We start from the raw sequence: 22,273 nt of genomic DNA, 5'->3' as shown, positions 1-22,273 counted from the left end.
AGTAGTTTTTCGGGATAAACCGACTTAAACCGACTCACACCGATTTGGTATCGTTTGATTTAATTCCAAGAATCCTGTTTTGAGTTCTGGAATTCTGTCGCCAGAACCTATCTTAGAATGCGCAGAGGAACGCGCAGGAAAAATCGGAATCGCAAAAAAATCATTTTTCCGCATTTTCCAAAACCTATAAATAGCTTGAAAATTAGATTTTTTGCAAAAAACTACCCATTTCCCTCCCCAAACCCGCGAGCACCTAGAGAGAGAGAGAGAATCCGGATCTTCGTCGTTTCTTGCCCGTTTACTTCACCGATCGTCGCTAATCGAAGAGCTCGAGGTAGGTGAACTATACTCTCCTTCGAATCGTCGTTTCTGTCCACTTCTCCTACGTCTTTCTGAGTCTGAAATTTTGAGGTTTTTGAAAAACTGTTCAAATACGCTGATTTCAGTGTCTAAACTTATTCCCTGCATGCTCCTGAGCGTGTTCTGCGGATTAGATTTTGTCAAATGTCGACGAAATGCCGCCGGGATCAATTTCTACCTTAAATACCCATTTTTCGGCAAAGTCGCAACCTTTAAGCTGAAATCTATCGACCTGGCTTAGTGCTAGTAGGATTTGTCGTCATAAACGTCGTTGTAGACGTCTCCATCCAATTTTTTTTTCAAAAATCCAATTTTGAAATTCTGAGCTAAAAATAATGACCAAACTACCCCTATATCAGTTTTCGATCCGAAAATTTTTCCGAGCTTAGAACCGTCTTAGTTACGGCTTATGTTAACCTAGGAACCAAGTTTGATCGAAGAAAAATCGACCCTCCCAATTAAAGGAAGTGGCCGAGAGCTATATCAAGGGGGGGGGGGGGAAGAATCCGATTTTTCGAAAACTTGTCTTAACGCGTTAGATTGTCGTACCACGAAGTTTGTAGTGTACCGTGTAACCCTAGGACTCTTTGATTGCTGAGTTTCTGACTCTTGGTGTTGATTTCTGTGAATTTTGCTTAAGGTTCTTTTGAGGAGATTCCTGGAGAACAAGGAGAAGAACGTGAAGGACACTTTGAGGAGGAAGCTGGAAGACCCACCGGTGAGGGCTACTCTCTGAATTACTAGATAATGCTTTAGGTGTCGACAAATTCGACTTGATTTATGTGTTATGCACTTAATTGCTAAATGTCTGAATTGTTCTCTGAGGCTTCGGCCGACCTTGTTGAGTATTTGATGCCATGATATTGTGTGCTAAATGATTCACATGCTACGTGCTACATGGTTAACTTAGGATGTGTTGGAATATGCTGTTTATGCTTGACTGAGCTGTTTTATTTATGCTATTCCACTTGTACCTGAGATTCTGAGGAGTGAGGATTGCGGGCAGGTCATGCCAAATTTTTATGAGATTTTGAGAGAGTTTAAAAGGACGAACGGAGTTCGGACCCTGTTATGTTTTAATGGATCGAGACCTTCTCAGGGAATTATTTGAGATTATGGGATCTCTGAAAACTCTTAGGAAGTATTATAAGATTAAATGAAATCTATTTTATCACGGAAAATTCATAAGACATTAATCAATTTCTAAATCCTTTGAGCAATAATAATATCCTTAGATAAGAGCTTAGAGCCTGAATATTAGTTTGGAAATATGAGAAGTGTCGTCGAGTCCAAGTTTTGAGGAAATATACAAGTCTTCGAGTATGTTGATACTCTTTTGCTCGATGAGCAGTTTATTGATTGGCTATCTAAAGTTTAGCCGGAAACTATGAGTTTCCAAGTACTTCGGTACCTTTCGCTCGATGAGCAGTTTATTGATTGGCTATCTAAAGTTTAGCCGGGAACCATGAGTTCCAAAGTATCTTCTTATTCTTTTGATTAATTCTTTTTGTCGCAGAATCGACATTTGCCTTACGGTATTCTTTTAGAGACTTTAAGTTATTTAGAACACGTGGCGACGTGTCGGGTGAGGTCGGAGACGTTGTTTGGCTAATCACTTGCATTCATGCACTCATTTTGAGGTTAATACACGGCGTGATACCGGACCTCGGTGGATTCCAAAATGGTCATAAGACCTGGATTTCCATATTTAGGACACTACGGTGGTCCTCAGTAGCAGACGGAATGGCAGACCTACGGGTTCACTGCTGATCTGACTACTTTTGTGTGGTGTAAGAGACACGCGAGCAGGAAGGTACCCACCGTGGCTGGTGTTAGGGCCGCCTCGTTGATGTCCATCCTTCTTCCGGAATGCATTTTGTTACCCAGCATTGCATTTCATGCAACATACATGCTGACTTAGTTGCTGAGTGTGAATGGTACCTGTTTATCCTATTTGAGGCATGCTACTTGTTATTATGATTCTTTATATTCATTGTGATACATGCAACCCTAGGAGGTTATCCCCAAACTTATAAGCCTGAGAGGCAAATATTTATTAACCTATATTTATATCTGGTTTTATTATTTATTTAATTCTTTGGAGTTGACCCTCGCGTCTGCTGTGTGTGTTTGGGCGGACTACGCCATTTGTCAGATGAGTATGGCGGATTGGTTTACGATGGTCAGCCCCTCGGGGGGGACCAGGTACGAGATGCTTGATCAAGACGACCCAGGTGCATGGGTGGTCGATCCCATAGGCCACCGTGCGACCTACACCGGTCGGATCATGGAGGACCGTGTTGACCGATTCGGACGCTTGACGGAGGGGGTGATGAGGAGACACATAGTGAGCTTCAACTTGCCGCCTGGTGTGCATTGTGGACCCGGCCTGGGAGGACCACCACCACCATCATCTTCGGATGATGAGGACCCCTCTGAGGAGGTGCCAGTGGGTGGGTTCTCGACGGAGTCTAGTCCGTCTGTTGCTGCTGTCATCGAGGATCTTGTTCCGGGCCCCGAGCCCGAGAGGCCAGTGCAGGAGCGCATCAGGGTGGACAGAGAGGGTAGTGTTGTGTATGTCGACCTTGTCGTCCTGGATGCAGATTCGGACGACGACCGCGCTAGCATGTAGGATCGAGTGTTAGTGTGGGCTCCTCGAGTTAGGATTAGTGTAGGAGTAGTGTCGATGCTCTAACCGTCATGCTTTCAGTTTTGGGACAGGGTAGTTTCCTGCCGGTAGCTTTTTGTGTGGTTTTCTTATGAAGATCACAGAGAGCTGGTTGGACTTAGGGGTCTTTCCTTAGCCCACTGGGCCAATTTGTTCTCAGTTTTGTGGTACGGTGTTGCGGACACAGGTTTACCTTGGTTTGTACATATTGCCTTCGGGCGTTACTTTCTTCTGTCACCCGTCGCTTGAGGTTACTCGCGATGTGGTTGGTACTAGTGTGGGCATGTATATATATATGTAGCTGTGTATTAGTTTTCTTTTATCTTTTGTTGAGGAGTTTATTTCTTTCAGTCTTTCATTTTATTATCGAAAAAAAACAATTCACGTTTTTCCGATTAAGTTACACTTAGAATTAGCATTGGGGAGAATTGCAACCATTTCTTTTGAAATATATATTAAATAAAACCATTGTCATGGCAATGGCTAAGAGGAACCATTGCCAATATCATTATCATTGCAATTTCTAAATGAAAGGGGAGAGACTAAAGGGGTGAAGAGAACCATTGTCATTACAATTAAAATATTACTCCCTTTGTTTCTATTTAACTGTCAATTTTGAAGAATTTTTTTGTTTCTATTTACTGTCCACTTAGCATTTCACGAGAGAATTAAATGATATTTTTACAATAAATGTCATTGTCAGTACAATAAATGAGGAGAGATAACACATACTTTAAAGGGTAAAATAGAAAAATAATCCACATTTTTTCTAAAAATCAACAAAATTAATCACACTCTTAATATGTGTGTCTCCACTCAAAGTGGACGGTTAAATAAGAACGGATGGAGTATAAAATACTCTCCTATAATCAAAATATTATAATGAGTTTAATGGATATGCACTGACAGTGTAAAATAGTTTTACTCAGTCATCCAATCAAAGCATGCCACATAGGAGAGATAATTACATTTGACTTTAATTTTAATTAAAAGAATAATATATTTTCTGATTTGGCAGAATTCAATTGAATGTCTGTGTAAAACTATTTTACACTGTCAGTGCATATCCATTAATATAATTTTTTCCATATTTTAACCCACCACCCAGAATATTATAATAGAGAATACATGAGAATGAATATATTTAGGAATTAGGAGTATATAATTTTTAATTATATATTTTATTATAACAAAAGTTCAAGAATCAATTTTATTTTGCATCAAATTCAGATTATTTATTTAATTAAAATATAAATACAAATTTTGAAAAGGGTAAAGAACTTTTTTGACAGAATTGTAGGGACTGTGCAATTTAGTCCATTTTCTTTTGAAATGTCACATGTGGTCTCTACTGTTTAAAAGCGTCGATCACGTTCGTCCCTGGGTTGGATCCGTCAGTGAACGATAACGGTCAAGGTGATTTGGCATGTTATGTGCCTATGTGGACTTTCCACGTGGATTTAAACGTTGGGGTAAACTTAGAAGTTTCAATTTAGTCTCTGCGAGTAAGAACCCTAGAATCCTTCAATTTGTGCATCTGCTTCTCTAGCTTCCTTCCTCCCCTCATCTCCATTCACCAATCAAACAAACTCTTCCCATTGCCATAAAAAAATTCAAGCTAGACTTTAGAAAAATCACAAATGAAAAAAAAGAGGGATTTTTCATTTTTGTGAAGCAGCAAGTAAATTTGGCAGATACATCGGCCAAATCCGTCCAGATCTTGAGTATAGTCCCTCGAAGTTTCTTCTCCCCCGATTCCTCTGCTTCTTCTTCAAAGACTGGATAGGGTGGGGGGCAGTGGTGGTTGTTCTCCGGAGGGGTGGGGGGTGTTGGTTGTTCTCTAACAACTGACTAAGGGTGGGGGTTGCGGCAGGATTTGCGGTTTGGGTGGTGGGGTGGGTGCAGTGGTGGTTACGGTGGATGATGTGATGGTGAGATGTTGAAGATGATGAGGATGATGGATATGCATAAGGGCTCGCATGGACTAAATTGAAGCTTATAAGTTTTCTCCAACATTTAAATCCATGTGTAAAGTACACATGGGCACATAACGTGTCAAATCACCTTAATCATTATCATTCACTGACGGGATCCAACTCAGAGATGAACATGATCGACACTTTTAAACATTAGGGATCATAGGTGACATTTCAAAAGAATATGAACTAAATTACACGGTCCCTACAACATTAGGGACGAAAATAACCCTTTACCCAAAAACAAATCTTATACTGCTAGGGAACAAAGGAAACGACGAAGAAAGAAGCAAAGGGAAAGAAAGAGCAGACGACGGAGGAGAGGCGGTCTTTGGCGAGCGCGACTCCGATGGAGGACGTGCACTGGCTCTGACAGTGAAGAACGGCGTAGAGACAGCGGGAGCAACGGCGACCTTGCGGTGACGCTACAGAGGTGTTTATTCTGATCAAGGTTGGCATCTACAAGAGTGATTCTATGAGTCTTTATTCTTGGTTGGCTTCAATTGATGAAAGAAAATTTTGGGGGTGGTTGTTGGTGTCAATTGGCTCTGTGTTCTTTGTTGGATTCTTCTTTGTTGCTGTTATTTCCAAGCTTCTGCCTCCTTCTCAGATTGCAATGATATCTGCAATGCAAAATGACTGGTAATCATGCTCAATATTGATTTGCAATTCTAAAGTTTGTGTTTTCTAGTCTCTGATTTTTAGTGTATTTGTTGTTTTTAATAGATTTTTTGTCTATTTAGTTGATTTACTTCTGATGATAGTGGGTGTGTTATGTAATCTTGCCTTCATGCTAGTGTTGTTAATCGCGGATTGCGGACTATAGCGGTAAGCCAAAAATCTGCTATTTCCAGCCTCTTAAAGTGGAAAATAGAGGAAAAAGCGGCAAATAGCGGAGTAGCGGTAAGCCAAAAAAGGGCTACACTATAGCGCCGCTATAACCGCTATTTGATAGCATTGCTTCATGTTACACCAAGGAAGGTTGACAAGAACATGATTTGCTTGGTTTATATTATCATCATGTGAAGTAAATGTTTTATTGTTGCAATGTTGTTTATATGGATACTTTTGAGGGGGATACTGCTTTAGTTTTTTGGTATATATGAAAAAGGGGAGAATAAGATCAAAGTCAGCTGAATGCTATGCCAAAGCTATCAGCAGATGCCTATAAAATTAGAAAAACCACATCACCAAAGGTTAGACTCATTCTGGAATCTGAATCAGAGCCTGCTATACCAGGATTGCCAATAGAACTCCCATCATTTGGGGGAAAATCAACCCCATAATCCTCTCCTTCCATTGTTATGGGTGTTATTTGTGTCAGAGAACTTCACTGATCTGCAAATCTTAACTAGTTCAAAAATCTCAGAAAACCGTGAACCAGTACCAGGTATCTCCAGCCATGACCTCTGAATTTCTCCATGACCATATCACCCTGATATTGCATAGAAAGATTTCATTTTTCAGACCAACTGAAGCTAAACAGCTCCTCCCACATCCTGCAGGCAATGGATTTTGTAGAAAATGTCCCGTTTTGTGATGCTTTAGGCAAAAAACGTTGGGGGAATGTCCTAGTCAGAAAACCCAAGAAACATGTGGGAGATCAGGAGGGAAGTGGTTGATGACAATCGTAAGTAACTGATCATGTTCATCATACCACTTCCCTCTTGGTTCAACATTGATGTTTGTGTTGTCTTAGCTCTCTAGATGATTATTTCTTTCTGAAAGGTAGAAGATTCACCAAACGAAGGTTTACATTGATGTTAGTTGCTATAGCATAGTTCTAGGGCTAATTTAGAATTTGATGCACACGATGATGCTACAATTAAATTCATTGTAGGAACTAATACTTTGTTATTAGTGTTATGATTTCTTTTATTGAACAATTTTTGTTTTCATTGTTTATATTGCTAATTACTTTGTCTCATTCTTTTATTGCTAATGCTTGTGAGAAAAGATAAGCTCATTATTTTTCTGATTTCTTTGACTGATATAATAGGTACTACTGCTTCTTAGTGCCATTGACTATCCCTATACTTTTTGTTGCTGTGTACTTCCATTGGCTCAGCATGAAGCTGTTCAAGCATGCTTAGCTTATATTGATCAGATTTTGATGGAAGAAGCTCCTGTGTGCCTGCGAAGCAACAACCACCTATGTTCATTGCTGCTTGGCTTGTTATCCTTGCAGGGCCTGCACTAAATTTTAATCAAAGTTCACAAGTAGTGGTTTATCTTAGGTAAACTATTACTAACTAGTAGTCCTTACGTAACTCATTGATAGTCTTTGTACCGATAGTGATCAAAGTTATAAGTCATTATCATACAACTCGAATAGATTCTTAGGTGAATTTTTTTCATTACCTTGGTGTTAAAGTTTTGCAAGATCATGTGAATTTTCAACTTGGGAGGAACCATTTCTTGTAACAGTTTTTTTTTCCACATTTGTTATGGAGTTTGATTTCAATGTTGGTGCTGTATGAAACAGAATTAACAAACAAAAAGCTATCAGCATTCTCTGACAGAAGTTGCTGAAGAAACCAATTTGAGATGCTATGCATATGAATATACATTTAGTCACTGATGCCAAAATTGGAATCAGTTCTGTTGGATCTAATGGACTATATAATGACCATGAGACTCCATGAACGATTAATGAATAAAGTAAAGCGCTATCAAGTGAAAATTACATAATCTAATTTATTCAGCTGGAGTGGAAAAATGATTCTTGCTTTGTATCCTTATCCGTAAATGATGGGGTGTGGTACCATTTTCTGTTAGTACAAGTATGGTACTCATTATATGCATTAAATATCGTTGTTTATTTTAAGAGTTAGATTTGTAACTACGAGTGACAAATGCAACAATTAGAATAGCTTTTTTCTACCATGAGTGTATTCAAGTATCAAATACAAAATTCAATTAGAGATGAATGAATAAATGATTACTTTAGCTAATAACACATACACAGAAATGTTGGTAGTGTTAAAAGAAGTTTTTTAGGATTATATACACCATAAGATGCAATATTGTATATACTCCATAAGATACAATATTGTCTAGATTCGTAAGTCTACTCTCATTGATAAAACTATCATCTGAGTATTTAATGCAACTATGTGCACTTAGGGATCAATCTCAAAGCCACTGATATAATAATGAAATCTAATCTCGTATCATATCCAGGTGATCATGTGTAAAAGTTATGAAGAAAAAACTGGGTTAGAACCCAACACATGATTCTCTGAATCTTGTTTTAATTTTTCAGTTTTTGCCGTTGTAGTAGTTATGAGGAAAAAATGGGTTAGAACCCAAATCAAGTTTCCATTGGCTCTAACGCCACATGTACTTAGTGATTCTTAATAATACTGACTTTTATGTGAGTTTCTTAATTGAATATTACAAGTCACCAAAAATGTATGATTTGTCTGATTTGTTTACCATAGGAAGTATGAAAGCAGAAAAATACACATCCGAAATACTTTTTGATCAAGCTCCAACTTGCTACTTCAATAAAAAGTGCATTGAGAACTGTTAATTTTTCTGTTTTCATAGTTTCTAACGGTAAATCAAACGGGTAATGTCCAAGTTAAACAAGGGACATTTTTTACTCCATATCAGCATGAGCTGCTTTTGGTGCCCTCCACTTTATGTCTATGAATTTTTTTGACAAGGACAAAGCTGTGTGGTAAAATTAGATGTTAAGCTGCCGATAAGTTTGGAAGCCAATTGGCAGTCTGACGCTAGTCCAAGTTTTCAACTATGGGATCATCTCCAATATAATAGTTCAATTATATTTCTTCATCATCCGTTCATCAGTCTAGTCTATCAGCTAATGAAAACTGCTGATCTACTATGAGTGCATATAATTGGTTTGGGAGATTTCCCAAAACAAGCTTAGAGGCATGTTTTAATCTTTGCACTTTTAAAAGGCATTTAATGTTCCTGTAGTTATTTTTATTATTTCATATATACATGGTAAGGAAGACAAACCTTTTGACTTGTGAGCTTCATTCACCTTATGTAGCTTTAGGAAAAGTTTAGTAAGGCCTTTAGTTTACACACGGTAGAAAATAACATGCATGAAGTCATGAACGTGCCTTGGAGGAAAAAGTTAGTTCGGGTCACAATGACTCGAGTAAACTACAACATCCTGAGTGATTCTCCTTCTAAAACAACATTGGAGAATTAATAGCAGTCTGTTTAGGAATGATCATAACTCAATGCGTATCGGTCAAAGTGGTAAAAAAGTGATTATTTAAACCTCATTAGTCAAAATTTCGATTCCTGAGCCACACTCTAGGGGAGGCCTCTTGCATTCACCACACATGGGTCGAAATTACAAGAACAATTTAACACACCAAAAAAATCAAAGGCCATAAAATATTTTAAAATATATTGATGATATTGAAAAGTTTTATGTTGGCTATCGTGACATGACACAACTCTCCTCCTTTACTAGGGCTTGGGATCGGCTATGCAAGCATAGGCGGAGTTAAGATACTTTAAAAATATGCTAAGAAATAATTTATTTATTTATTGTATATACAAAAAAAAACTTGTGCATATTAGCCATGTGCATTAGAAAAGCTAGTCATTCACAGAGAAATACTAAGGCTTGTGGAGTTGGAAGAAACATTCAATCCAAAATCGTCAAGTTCTTCATTATCAAGGTGTTCATCATCCTTGTTAGTGTTAACCTCAAACACATAATCTTCCAAATAAAATTTAATTTCAAAGTCTAGGGCATTTGATGTCTCTTTAAATTCATCTCACATAAATGTCTTCCCCACAAGGCCCTATAGAACCTGTAGTTCTGAATAATTCTCATTGAAACTAATGCAGCCAATGTCAACACCCCAACGACCCCTAAAGTCCAAATGGTCAAGTTAAGGACAACTTGATAGTATTTGAAGAATGCATGTGTTGCTTATGAGATGGTAAGTCATCTCTAGATGCTTCAGTTTTGGCATGTTTGAGGGAATGACAAATGCCTTATCATCTTCCAAGGGCTTGCAGGGAGGATATTTTAGGTGGATGTTTTGGTGCAAAACTTCTAATAGTTTGCATGTCTTCCCAATTATCTCTAGCGCTTGGAGCCCAATTTTAAGGAAGCAACTCAAATCTAAGGAAGTAATCATAGATATTTTTCTAGTAATTATTCCATCATAAAATTACTCAAGTTGCTTCTTGGAAGCCAATGAGTTTGTAGTTAATTGTACCCTAATCATACAATCACTCCAAAATCATTGGCTTCCAAGAAGCAATTTGAGTAATTTTATGATGGAATAGTTTACTACAAATATATCTATGTTTACTTCCTTAGATGAGAGTTGCTTCCTCAAAATTGGCCCCCTATCGCTAGAGATAATTGGCAAGAACTGCAAACTATTAGAAGTTTTTGCACCGAAACATGCACCTGAAAGATTCTTCTCGCAAGCCCTTGAAAGATGATGAGGCATTTTCCATTGCCTCATACATGCCAAAACTAAAGCATTTGAAGATAACTTACCATCTCATGAGCAACACAGATAGTCTTTAAATTTTGTCAAGAAGTCCTCAGCTTGACCGTTTGAACTTGAGGGATTGTTTGAGTGTCAAGATTGACAACATTCATGTCAATGAAAATGATCCATAACTGCAGGTTATGGGACTACATGCAGAAGACATTTATGTGAATGGTGAATTTGAAGATTCCTTAGATGCCTCAAATTTGGAATTGAGTTTATTTGAAAGATTGAATGTTTGAAGATGGCATTGATATGGATGATAAATACCCCGACAATGAATGACTTGTAGATTTTGGATTGAATGATCCACCTCCATCTCCATAAGCGCGCCTTAGTATTTCCCTTTAATTTCTAGGTATTCTATTGCTATGGTAGATATGTACAAGCTTTTTTAATAATAAATAAAGAAATTATTTCTTTGCATATTTTGAAATATCTTTTGATCTTTGATTAATTAAAAAAATATTGTTCTTTATGATTATTAAAAAAAACTAAATTAAATCAAACATATTAAAATAAACTTGAACAATTGACCAAACTAAATCTCATCTCAGAAATAAAAAAACTAAAATAGAATTAATGAGAAATTGCAGCAAAATAAAATAATTCAAAATCAAATCAACAATTAAAAGCAGAGCCACTAAAAAGAAATCTAAAAGAAAAGTCGGAAAGGAATCATATCAAATCAATTGAAACTATAAAAAAAACATGATACCAAAACATAGTGAAAAAATTTAAGCTAACAATAAACAAGATAAAAATAATTAGAATCAAACAAATCAATGATAACAACAATAAATCTAAGATTTTTTTAGTACATCGGAAAAGAGTAAATCTGAGTTTGAAATTGCAAATAAATGAAGAACCTTATTTTGTGATCAATATTATGGAGGCCGATGAGATCAAAAACCTCACACGGTCAAGATGATTGAAGAATCGATGATGATGGTTGGATGGTGGTGGGGCTTACGGGTATGTTTTGGAGTGTGAGGTGTTATGATAATGAAAGAAAGAAGAAGAATGGGTGGAAAGAGATGGGGTTAATGTGTTGTGAAGAGAATGAAAGATGGTGGTGTTGATGTATTGTCGTTTAGCTTGGGTGGAGGCTATGGAGATTGTGGTTGTCATGTGAGTTGTGGTGAAACGGCAGCTCGATCGAGGAGCAGCAGGGGCGGTTAGGTTTGAAAGTGAAGAAGTGTCTCCTGTGAATAGGAAAAGTGTCATTTTTATAGGGCGTTAACTCTAACCCTAATTTGAACATAATGGGCCAAAGTTATGGACCCAACACAGCAACAACAAAAATAATTTTTTATATATTTTTAGTGGGTTTTTACGGATATTGCCACCTGTTTGGATTAGAACTTGTGCTCTCATCCTAACAAGAGTCTAATTTTCTTATCACTAGACCAACACTATGTTGATTTTTTTTAAGTGGGTCAACAATTTACACGTAAAGTAAAGAAAAATCATAAAGGAACATAGAATTCACATATTTTTGCAATTATTTATCTTATCTAACCAATTGATTTTTTAGTAAAAATGAGTTGTATGAATTTGGGTGTTGACAGAAACCCCATTGCATAACCTTTCGATGAGAAAGGTAGAGCATAGTCAAAAGTCCACCACCACTGTCAAAATTGAAAAAGTTTAATTAATTCTGAATAATTAATTGATAAAAAATAAAATATGCAGTGGATAAACTCATAATTCTGATTAAATAAGGAAATAAATCAATTCATGAAATAATCTAGGTTACATTAATTACCCTCTTTTTTATAATGAAGGGCTAAGCCCCACAAAAAAGAAAGCACTAGGCAGGTTTAATGCAACTATATACACTTAGGGATCAATCTCACTATTGTCTTGGTTCGTAAGACTACTATAGTTGATAAAACTATCCTCTGAGTATTTAATGCAACTATATACACTTAGGGATCAATCTCAAAGCCACTAATATAATGAATTTAATCTCGTATCATATTCAGGTGATCATGTGTAAAAGTTGTCATGAGGAAAAAAATGGGTTAGAACCCAACACATGATTCTCGGGATCTTGTATTATTTTTTCAGTTTTTGCCTTTGTAGTAGGTTCTTTTGAGTCTTTTTAATGCCTTTTCACCCTTATCTTCAATTAGCCTACTTGATTCTCAATTTCTCATCATTGATGTAATCATCGTTTTGTCTTAAAGATAGTAAGAGCATCTTCAATGCTATGTTCTTAGTTTTTAGTTCTTAGCATTATTCATGTAGGCCCGTGCTGCCATATGTGCTTAAACAATTCTTTGCAGATTTTGCTACAACCATGAGTTTTTAATTCTTAGAATTATTCATCTGGTCCCACAATACCATTATATTAGTAATATTTTTTATTTTCATATAATTTTGATTTAAATTTAAATGCTAATTCAATACCTAAATTAAATCAGTTGATGAATGAGAGAAAAAAAAATTATACTAATAACTCAAAAAATAAAACTCCTTATATAAGAACTAGTTCTTATTTTTAAGAACTAAAAACTCCACGTCAGCCCCCTCCAATGGTTAAGAACTCAGTTCTTAGTTCTTAGCTCAGAAATAAGAACTAAGAACCTTGCATTTATTGGAGATGCTCTAAGCGATCAAATTAGTTTCTAAGAGATAATGTTTTAGCATTAATTTACTCCCTAATAAAAGACTAATTTAATCACCTTTTAATCTCTCAGGAGCTAAAATGATTATTTTGATCTTTCAGGACTAAAGTGAGTTGCCTCAAATGTTTCATGGACCAAAATAAATATTTTCTCTAGTTCATTCAAAATTATATAATCTGATTCTTTTGGTTCCTGGGGTCCTTTATGCCTTGAGTCAGGTAGTAAGCTATATATTTAATTGCTATAAAAAAAAATTGATAACATTACTCAGCTAATTGCTTTCAGTTCATGGTATTGAAAGTTTCATCTTTCTGTCAAAAAAAAAAAAGTTCATCGTATTGACTTGCTCTTATGAAGTTTAAGAGATTAATCATAATTGATTGAACTTTTGAATAAACTCACTTAAAATTATAACTGGTATGACAGAAATTGTGTAGAAAACTTCTTTGAGAAACCATGCATATTCATGCTTTCAAGGTTTGTTGTGACTTGTATCTAATACAAAGAGACTCCCAATCGAGTTAAGAGGGTCTTAATATTAAATCCTATTGTAAAAAATCTATTATAATATAGGAATTGTGAAGAGCACAATATAGCGCTGGCACATCATCGTTTATATTGCTTGCAACAGTGTCCAACTCAGTATTTTTACTGATGTGTCACAATGTATTCTTCTCAAATCACGTAAATCTCACAAATCATTTGTGTCCATCCCTCCCTATCAGACTTCATTCTCTTTCAGTTTTATGAAACGTTCCTATCTCATAAATTATGCTGTCAAGTGTTACAGTACAACCATCTATATTCCAAACTTCAGTTTTTCCTTGTTATTCATTCTACTTACTAACTGTTACATCTAGACCAAACTCAACTCTGCTCCCAACTTTATATTTTCATTTCATTCAATTCCTTCATTTTATTTATATTATGTATGCTTCCACCAATCCAAAGCAGTTTTCTTACTACCATCTATTCATAATATTCATAATCAGCACTACTTCCTTACCATAGATGATCTCATGATTGAATAGAAAAGCAAGATGATAATATGTAAATTTAGCTATTCATTCCCAGTTTTCCTAAGGGGAAAATGAGAAGAAAAAAAACTAAATTGTTTTCACCAAATCCAATAAAATAATTCCTGTAAAGAAATGATTCATGATTTGGTCCAAAGAATAGAAAGATTGTTTATGAAACAAAATTATTTAACACCTAATGGACCACCAATTCACTAAATTATTTTATTTTAAAATTAATAGATGTTAATATATAACTTTTAAATATAGAAAAAACCATGAAATCATTTTCCCACGAGCATTGCACGGGTTTGAGTCCAGTAATATATTAATTTTGATGCTCGTATTGTAACACTAACAACACAACTCTTCTTTCTTACTCCTTGCTTGTCACATCAGATTTTTAAATGACGTGACAACTCATCTACAAATACAATACTCTTAATGATGTGATTCCTAACCCATTTAATTTAGTTATCTAAAATTGATCCCTAACCCCTCACATTCTGACATGTCATATTATTATTATTATTATTATTATTATTATTATTATTATTATTATTATCTCTCAACAATCTGACAAAGTAATTATATGTCCACGCATTGCGTGTGTCATATTTTAGTAATTTCGTAAGAGAAATTACCAATGACCAAAGATCTGTCGGAATTAAGCTCCTCGGTAGTATTTACCAACGGATTTTGAAAAGTGTTCGGTAACTTAGCATTGGTCATAGTCGTTTCTATATGACATCAACAATTGCTAAGTTACCAACCACACAAATCGTTAGTAATATGTCGATTCGGACGGAAAAATAAAACAATTTTACTAGGGATGCATGAAAGTGCTTCTTTGGTCGAAAAAATTTAATTTTTAATTTCTTGCGCTCTTCATTAATAGAACTCATTTTATAGTTTAGTAAAAATTACCCATATTATTAAATAATATAATATTTATGTAAGACCTTTGACTCAATTTCCATATTTAGTCCTTTTATGAATCAATAAAATAATATCTACTATATACAAAATTAGAAAAATAAAATATTGAACACTAGAATTATTTAATCAAAATTATTATTATTCAATAAAAATATATCAATAATATTTAAGTTATTTTTCACATATATTTATCATATTAATTATAAATAGAAATTCAAAATAATTAGACACTTCTAGATTTTCTCAGAGTCTAGATATTCTAAATCGAGGATGATAAATTGCTTGTTTATATAACACATTTAAAATGTATGTTTAGATAACAAACATATAATACATCTTTACTATCTATATAATCTACAAATATTCATAACATTTTGTGAAATTTATATTTTTTGTATATATTTAGTAAACTTAATAATATGACAAATTATATTATTTTTTTTCTAAAAAATCTTATTAATTAATTAAGTTGTTTTTAACAATTTACATTTTTTTATGTAACCAAAAAACAATTTATATTTATGTACTTTGAAAAAATTAAGTTAGTGGCATGATTTATTGTTAATTCTATTTTTATGTCAGCTTTTAATTATTAGCAAATACTATCAGTATTGATACAATTACTATTTTAACTTACTATTTTATAACTCTTTGCATTTCATTTATGTTTTAAAATATATATCATTTTACTTAAAAAAAAAATTATTATATGCCGCGCAACGGGCGGGTCTAACATCTAGTTCTAAGTAATTTCACAATGAATACCTTACCATCCATTCTTGATGATGGACAGTGTTACAAACCAGACAAAATAATACTGAACAATATGCGCCAAAGAAAGAAACTTGATAATGATGAATAATGATTGCCTCAAATCAAGAAACTTAAGGGTTGTGAGTTTACTGCTTCTATGTAGTTAACTCATAATCTAGTTCCTACAGCTCAAATGGAAGCCTTGTCTCAATTGCATACAACATCAGAGTAAAAGGCTAATACAGTCCTTCTTTCACAGTTCTGTATACCTAACAGTTCAACGTCAAAAACTTCGAATTGTTTTGCGCTGAAAAAGGTTGATGGTCCTACCTGCAGAACACAAAACATCAGGCATGCAACTCGGAGAGGTTAATGAACTCACAAGAACGGTAACTGTATCACTGACAATATTAGCAAGAATGATGAGCATAAGAGGTGCTTAAGATTAAACCCTATATGTCACTGCAATTCGGACATAATATTGAAATGAATAAAAAAGTTTCGCCGTACGGATTTCCAACAGATTAGTTTTTGTTTTTTTTATTCTTGGTGAGTCCAACAGGTTTCTGAATTGTATAATATAGTTTCTGATTTATTATCACAAAGGAGTAAGCTGGATGAAACTAAATATGTAATAGACTTCAATACTTAGCCATAATTTCTTCTGTAAAAGATACCCACATAAATGAAAGGATCATGATGGGTCATAACAGCTCCTCACGGGGACTGGGAGCAAGAAGTGCACATCAGTAAAGGATTCTAATTCTAACAATGAATTGACATTGTTAAAGAAAAATTCCAGGTCCCAGGAAGAGCTTTTCTGGAGTTTATTTGAACTTATCTTAAAACTTATTGGTTGAGCTTAGGAAATAACTTGCAAACTACCTATAAGATCTTTTGAATTTATTTTAATAAGCTTCTCAGGCAAGTTTGTTAGTAAGCGCTTATTGAATAAGCTCTTTTGACACAAGTTCCCGTGTGATAAACAAATGCTTAATTAAGCTATTTACTCATACATGTAAACTTTCTAATACAAGGAAGTAAGCTGTAACAAGCCTACACAAGCTGTTTTTCTCTATGGATCCTACCCTTTTTAACAAGCCTACCCTTTCTAACAAGCCTACTATTTTTAATCTTACTTCGACAAGGAAAACAACTATATTGTACCCAAACCTGTATCTCCAACTCTTTTCTGATACCGGACCAAATATAGTACAGAAGATTGGAACCGGATCTGAATCACAAAGACTACTACCATCAGCCAACCACTTCCACCATATGTACTACTGCCAAATCCCCTAGTTTGCTTCATCGTCACCTTAATCATTCATGTTCAGAAAATTTAAGGAAAATGGTACCTCATCTTCTATGGTTATTCTTTAGAGTGAGTCATGTCAACTCTGAAAATTAGAGCTTCATATTCTAGTTCTAGTAGTACTGATAAACGAGCTTTTTCTCCTTTTGATATTGTTCACTTTGATGTTTAGGGTCCTAGTCGTGTCTGTTTAAGGTGCTTTTTCTGATGATTTTTCAAGGTGCACTTGACTACTTTTAATGAAAGATTGTTCTAAGCTATATAGTATCTTCTAAAAAATTTGTTAAGAGATCAAAATTCAATTTGGCAAGACAAATTTCATTTTGAATGCCAAGGAATATTTTTCTGATTGTTTTAAATCATTCATGATCACCCATGGAATTCAAAACCAGTCTAGTTGTCCTCATACACCACAGAAAAATGGAACACCTAAAAGAAAAATAGGCATATTGTTGACAGTGACCGATCTTTCTTATTAAATGCTAATGCTCCCCTAAATTATTTGGGGGTGTTGTTCTCACTGCTGGGTATTAAATAAGTAGAACGTCATCCTCTATTTTAAGCAATCAAGTTCCTCATCCCTTGTTATTTCCTAAGATCCCATTTATTTTGTTCATCCTCGTGCATTGTTCATGATCTTTCTCCAAGGCATATAAGCTGTTCACTCATGCTAGAAAGTGTATTTTTCTTGGATATTCTCGTCAACAAAAAGGTTCTCAATGCTCCCCACCTGCTAACCATCGATTCTACATGTCAGCAGATGTCACTACATGTTCTTGCCTTTCACTTAACTCTGTTATGCCTATTCCTCTATTTTGTCCAAGGATCAGCTTGCTGATATCTTCACTAAGTCCTCAATGGGTCCGCAAATATCATACATGTTTTCCAAACTGGATGCATATGATCTATACCCTCCAGCTTGAGGGGAAGTGTTGAGATATGAGATATGTTTTTTTATGATAAGATAAGGTTAGTTATGATAAGTATTATCTCTAGATAGGATTAGTTTTGCAGATGATGTTCTGATTTTATTGTTGAGATAGACTAGGAAACTTATCTATGCATTGTACTTCTAAGTCATATGTAAAACACATCAAACTATCAAATTATTCAAATACAAGTTTTAAGTGATTAGGTAATCATTTTCAACATAAATATACACCTTATGTGAGCTGTTTATTCAACCAGACATACTGGGTGTATGTAAAGAGATTATTTCTTCACTTTTAACAGTTCTATCATGTCCTAAGTAGATCCCAACAAGTGCAGAGTTATATTACGTGTGCTGTAAATTGTAAGAAATGATAATTTTGTGTATATAAAACACCAAGGCAAATTTCATGACCTTTGCATACATTAAGTTCCAAGCAGTCAATATTAAACAACATGGAAAGACTCCAAAACAAGTTAGAGGAAGGAGATGAAAGAAAATGAGAGATGTACCGGTGGTCCAAGTTCAGGGGGAATAATGATTCTTCTCTTTCCACCTGGTCTCATGTCTTTAATTCCTTCCTCAAACCCTACATCAGAAAAAATATACTTCTCACTTCCTTCACTAATTTCCTCCCCGTTTTAATTCTTTCAAGGAAAGACAAAATCAAACATAGGATGAATGTTCTTTGTCCTACATACAGTCTGCAATGAAACTGATAACTAAATATAATTTTTTTAACCTGGAACTAGTGCCTTAGTACCCATGCGAATTTTGGCAGGAGAACCCTGCAAATAAGTGCTGTCAATACGACGGCCCGATTCGTTATAACCAGTATAGTGAAATGTGACCTGCAAGGCATGACACGAAATCAAATAATAAGCAAATTATAACTTGTTTATTAAAGTCAGGTTTTGAATTGTAGTGCTTGGTGCCTAAATGCTGCAGTTTTGCAAAGTTGACTATAATTATCTATTAATTTCACCAACAAGAAGATGCCAAGGATGCAGATATACAAAACATTCCTGCAAAAATCCTTGGAGGAAGTAGAATCGAGGATGGATTAATAAAAAATGAATAAAAGAAAACCTAACACAAAATGCTAGAGAATAACTAGCAGCATCAAGGACTTTCTATGCTCTAGCCACAGTGAAAATTCAGACTAACTTGCTACACAATTTTCTTGTACCTAGAGTGATAAAAAATGCCCTGTCTTGTCAATGAAATTGAACCGTAGCTGGACCTACTGTTTGGTGGCACGCATCAGCAAATGAAGGAGCTACCATCTAAATAGGATATTCCTTTCCCCTGGGTTGTTATAGCTAAGAAATTACTCAATAAGAGACTTCTAACCGAGTTTCTTAGGTCTTACCATGACTGTGGATGTAAAAATGAAAGACCCCCATGGTAAAAACATATATCTAGCATGTTTTGATTCGCTTCTCTCTCATCAGAATCAATTCTGAAACTTAGAAGTTACTCATGGAATCTCCACCACAAAATTGATTCTGAAGACGTTTCTCTTTCATCAGAATCAATTCTGAAACTCCGAAGCTACACACTAAAGCTCCACGCCAAAATTGATTCTGCCTACAGAATCAATTGAAGAAGGGTTTCCAAACATGCACTTCATAGCAAACCAAGATGAGATGTCTTCAAGACAATACAGATCTCTGGCATCTTGCTCTAAATTTCGAAATATTATATTACTTCTCCAATCAAACCACTCAAACATCAATTCCCAATTTTCCCCATCTTAAGGAACTAAAGAAATTCCTTGAAAATAATTGCGTCAATGCTTTCCTTAACATAGCAAAAGTTTTAACTTTTAATACCAAAGAAAAATATACTTCTTTCCATTGTCTAGTAATAGAGTTGTAGCCAGTTGCAAAAAACTACACAGGTATAGTTCTAGTTCCCATTTCAATGCCCATTGCCTAAAATTTTTGCAAAGTGTTCCGCCGGATGATTACAAATAAATTACAAAGAAGGAAGTAGCAGATTAGAAAGAAAAATAAAAAGAAAAACCTGCTGACCATCCTTTGGGCAATCACCTTTACCAACTTCAAAATCTCGGTAAATGAGTCCTGAATCACACTTAATATAGTTCTCTGATGATATTACTTTAACTTCAAAACCTGAAAAGAATGTCAATAAATCAGACCATCATATGCAATAGGTTGACAATAAACAAACTTCATAGTAAGCTCCCAAACTTTTCACACTAAATTTAAATAGTTAAACACAGCTGTGAGTCTGTGACACTGGCATGAGAGATACAGGGTAAAAGATAATAGATTTTTTTTCTTATTGAGCTCAGAAAATAAGATAATCATTTTTGCATGTAAAACTGATATAACGTGAGACATTACAGCATTAAAAGCATATAGGTAAGCATCACCTTCTCTAATAAAATTTGGGAAGTCTTCTGGCGCATAGTTTGCTTTCTGTATCTGCTTATTTTGTTGTAGCAACCGTTTTTCATTAAACGGATTAATACCCTTTGTCTTCCCATATGAAGATAAAGTTGGAAAAACACCAGTTGAAACCAAAACAGAAAGCAAAAGTTTCCTCCTCAATGCTCTCGCAGAATGTAGTATACAGCTATCTTGAACTCTGTCCATACAGAAAAGCAACTCAGGAGACAATTAAATGACAATCCATTCGAGAAATTTCACAAAAGAAGTCAATCTACAGGTCACTCACGGATACTCCTCTGATTTCTGATTTGTGTATCGATGCGTTAGTTGTTTCCTTTGAGAAAATATAGTTCCTTGTACAGAAAATGGGAAGTTCACTGCCAAAAAAGTTAAAGCTTTTTAGTTAATAAGTACCTGAAAGTGAAACAAACTTCCACATTCTCTCATTTGTTGCCAAATCATTAACCTTACAGCAACAAATGCCTACTCCATGTAGTTGAAAGACTTAGCTTACTTATCTAGAATTTTACTTTTCATCCTAATTTTCCAGCTAGTTTGATAGGAAGTGCAAAACCGGGTGGGGGAACGAACTGTCATAACATATTATCTCAAAAGTTTAAGCTGCTGGGTAAAGGACACTTGATAGTTTTATAATATATTTCTACACACCCTCTCACGCAGGAGCCCGCCCACTTAGACTTGTAGTGTGGACTATGCACAAACCCACATATCATATGGACTTAAATTCAACTTTTATTAGAATAATGAGGACAACAATGATCAAACTCTACACCACTAGGCGATAGAGGCTCTGATATCATGTAATAAACCAATTATCCAAAAGCTTAAGCTCTTGGATAAAGGAAACATGAACATCCTATCACATGCAAATCTCAAGGACTTAGGAACAATATATGAACTTTAAAATCAACAACAAACACAAAACCAAGATAGATGACAACAAAGACATCAAAGATACTGAAGCATAGACCAAACCCAGAATTGTGTTTTCATAACATGAAGTTAAAGCTATATTAATATCCCCACAACTAAACAAGTTCTCATATTCAATCAAAACCCATGTGAATGTGAGTGAGAGATAGAGAGACTTACAGAGAGAAGTTCCCATATTCGTGTTGCTTCTATGATATCCACTTCCACTCTGTTAGCCAGTAAGAGTGAAAATCCGTTGTATCAGTTTATGTCAAAGATTGAAAAAGTGAAATGACTCAAGTGTCCCTCCTCTAATCCTGACCACTTTCCTCTTTCTTTCTCCACCGGCGCCCAAACCCACTTACTCCCTTCTCCGGTGGAGCGGTATCGGAGAGCAAACAACGTGGTGAGCAGTGAACGAAGCCCCTATAGTGTAAGATTTACTTGTCCTTGCTTTTGTGTAAGGGGAAATTATTGAAGCTATATGGATAAAATTTATGATGATTGGTTGTTCAGCATTTACTTCCGAGATTGCATGTGCATATTGTTGTTAGATGTTGCACGTTGACTAAAGATATGATCAAGATAGTTCTTATATAGGGTAGAGCAGAGTAACTCTCACTTCTAAGTTAGCTTTTCGGGGTCGAGTTAATCCTAACACAAAATCTAACATGGTATCAGAGATTATCTTATATTTGTTTGTTTGTGACCTCTTATATATGGGTCACCCCTGCATATGTCCGGTCCTTGCAAATTCCATAGACACATTGACTAGAGATAAATAGTATACAAATAATTGTCTCAATGCTCTCCTTAACATAGCAA

General features: G+C 35.2%; 2 protein-coding genes across 2 annotated transcripts in view; one reads left to right on the top strand and one right to left on the bottom strand.

Annotated features, from left to right (window-relative positions):
* Positions 1–15,941: 15,941 nt before the first annotated feature.
* Positions 15,942–21,995, bottom strand: LOC130742963 (peptidyl-prolyl cis-trans isomerase FKBP20-2, chloroplastic). Its single transcript, XM_057595070.1, has 7 exons — positions 21,629–21,995; positions 20,802–20,892; positions 20,497–20,711; positions 20,124–20,233; positions 18,838–18,946; positions 18,608–18,684; positions 15,942–16,179 (listed from the first exon to the last, which is right to left on the bottom strand). The coding sequence occupies exons 1-7, from the start codon at positions 21,642–21,644 to the stop codon at positions 16,057–16,059; spliced, it is 741 nt and encodes a 246-aa protein (XP_057451053.1). The 5' UTR covers positions 21,645–21,995; the 3' UTR covers positions 15,942–16,056.
* LOC130742964 (uncharacterized) overlaps positions 21,747–22,273 on the top strand; it is a 28,277-nt gene continuing 27,750 nt past the window's right edge. Inside the window, exon 1 of the mRNA XM_057595073.1 lies at positions 21,747–21,881. The gene's annotated coding sequence lies outside the window, so the exon portion shown is untranslated. The remainder of the gene's footprint in view (positions 21,882–22,273) is intronic.

Source organism: Lotus japonicus, chromosome 3 (assembly GCF_012489685.1).
Source record: "Lotus japonicus ecotype B-129 chromosome 3, LjGifu_v1.2".
Classification (NCBI taxonomy): Eukaryota; Viridiplantae; Streptophyta; class Magnoliopsida; order Fabales; family Fabaceae; genus Lotus; species Lotus japonicus.
This window is presented reverse-complemented; position numbering and strand designations above follow the sequence as displayed.

Bases quoted from the DNA above. Each gene is read 5' to 3' on its own strand.
- LOC130742963 (XM_057595070.1), bottom strand. The intron at 18,685-18,837 runs GTTAAAAAAATT...TTTCTGATGTAG, and splicing joins TACTAAGGCACTAGTTCCAG to GGTTTGAGGAAGGAATTAAA. The intron at 16,180-18,607 runs GTACATCTCTCA...TGTGTTCTGCAG, and splicing joins CCCCTGAACTTGGACCACCG to GTAGGACCATCAACCTTTTT.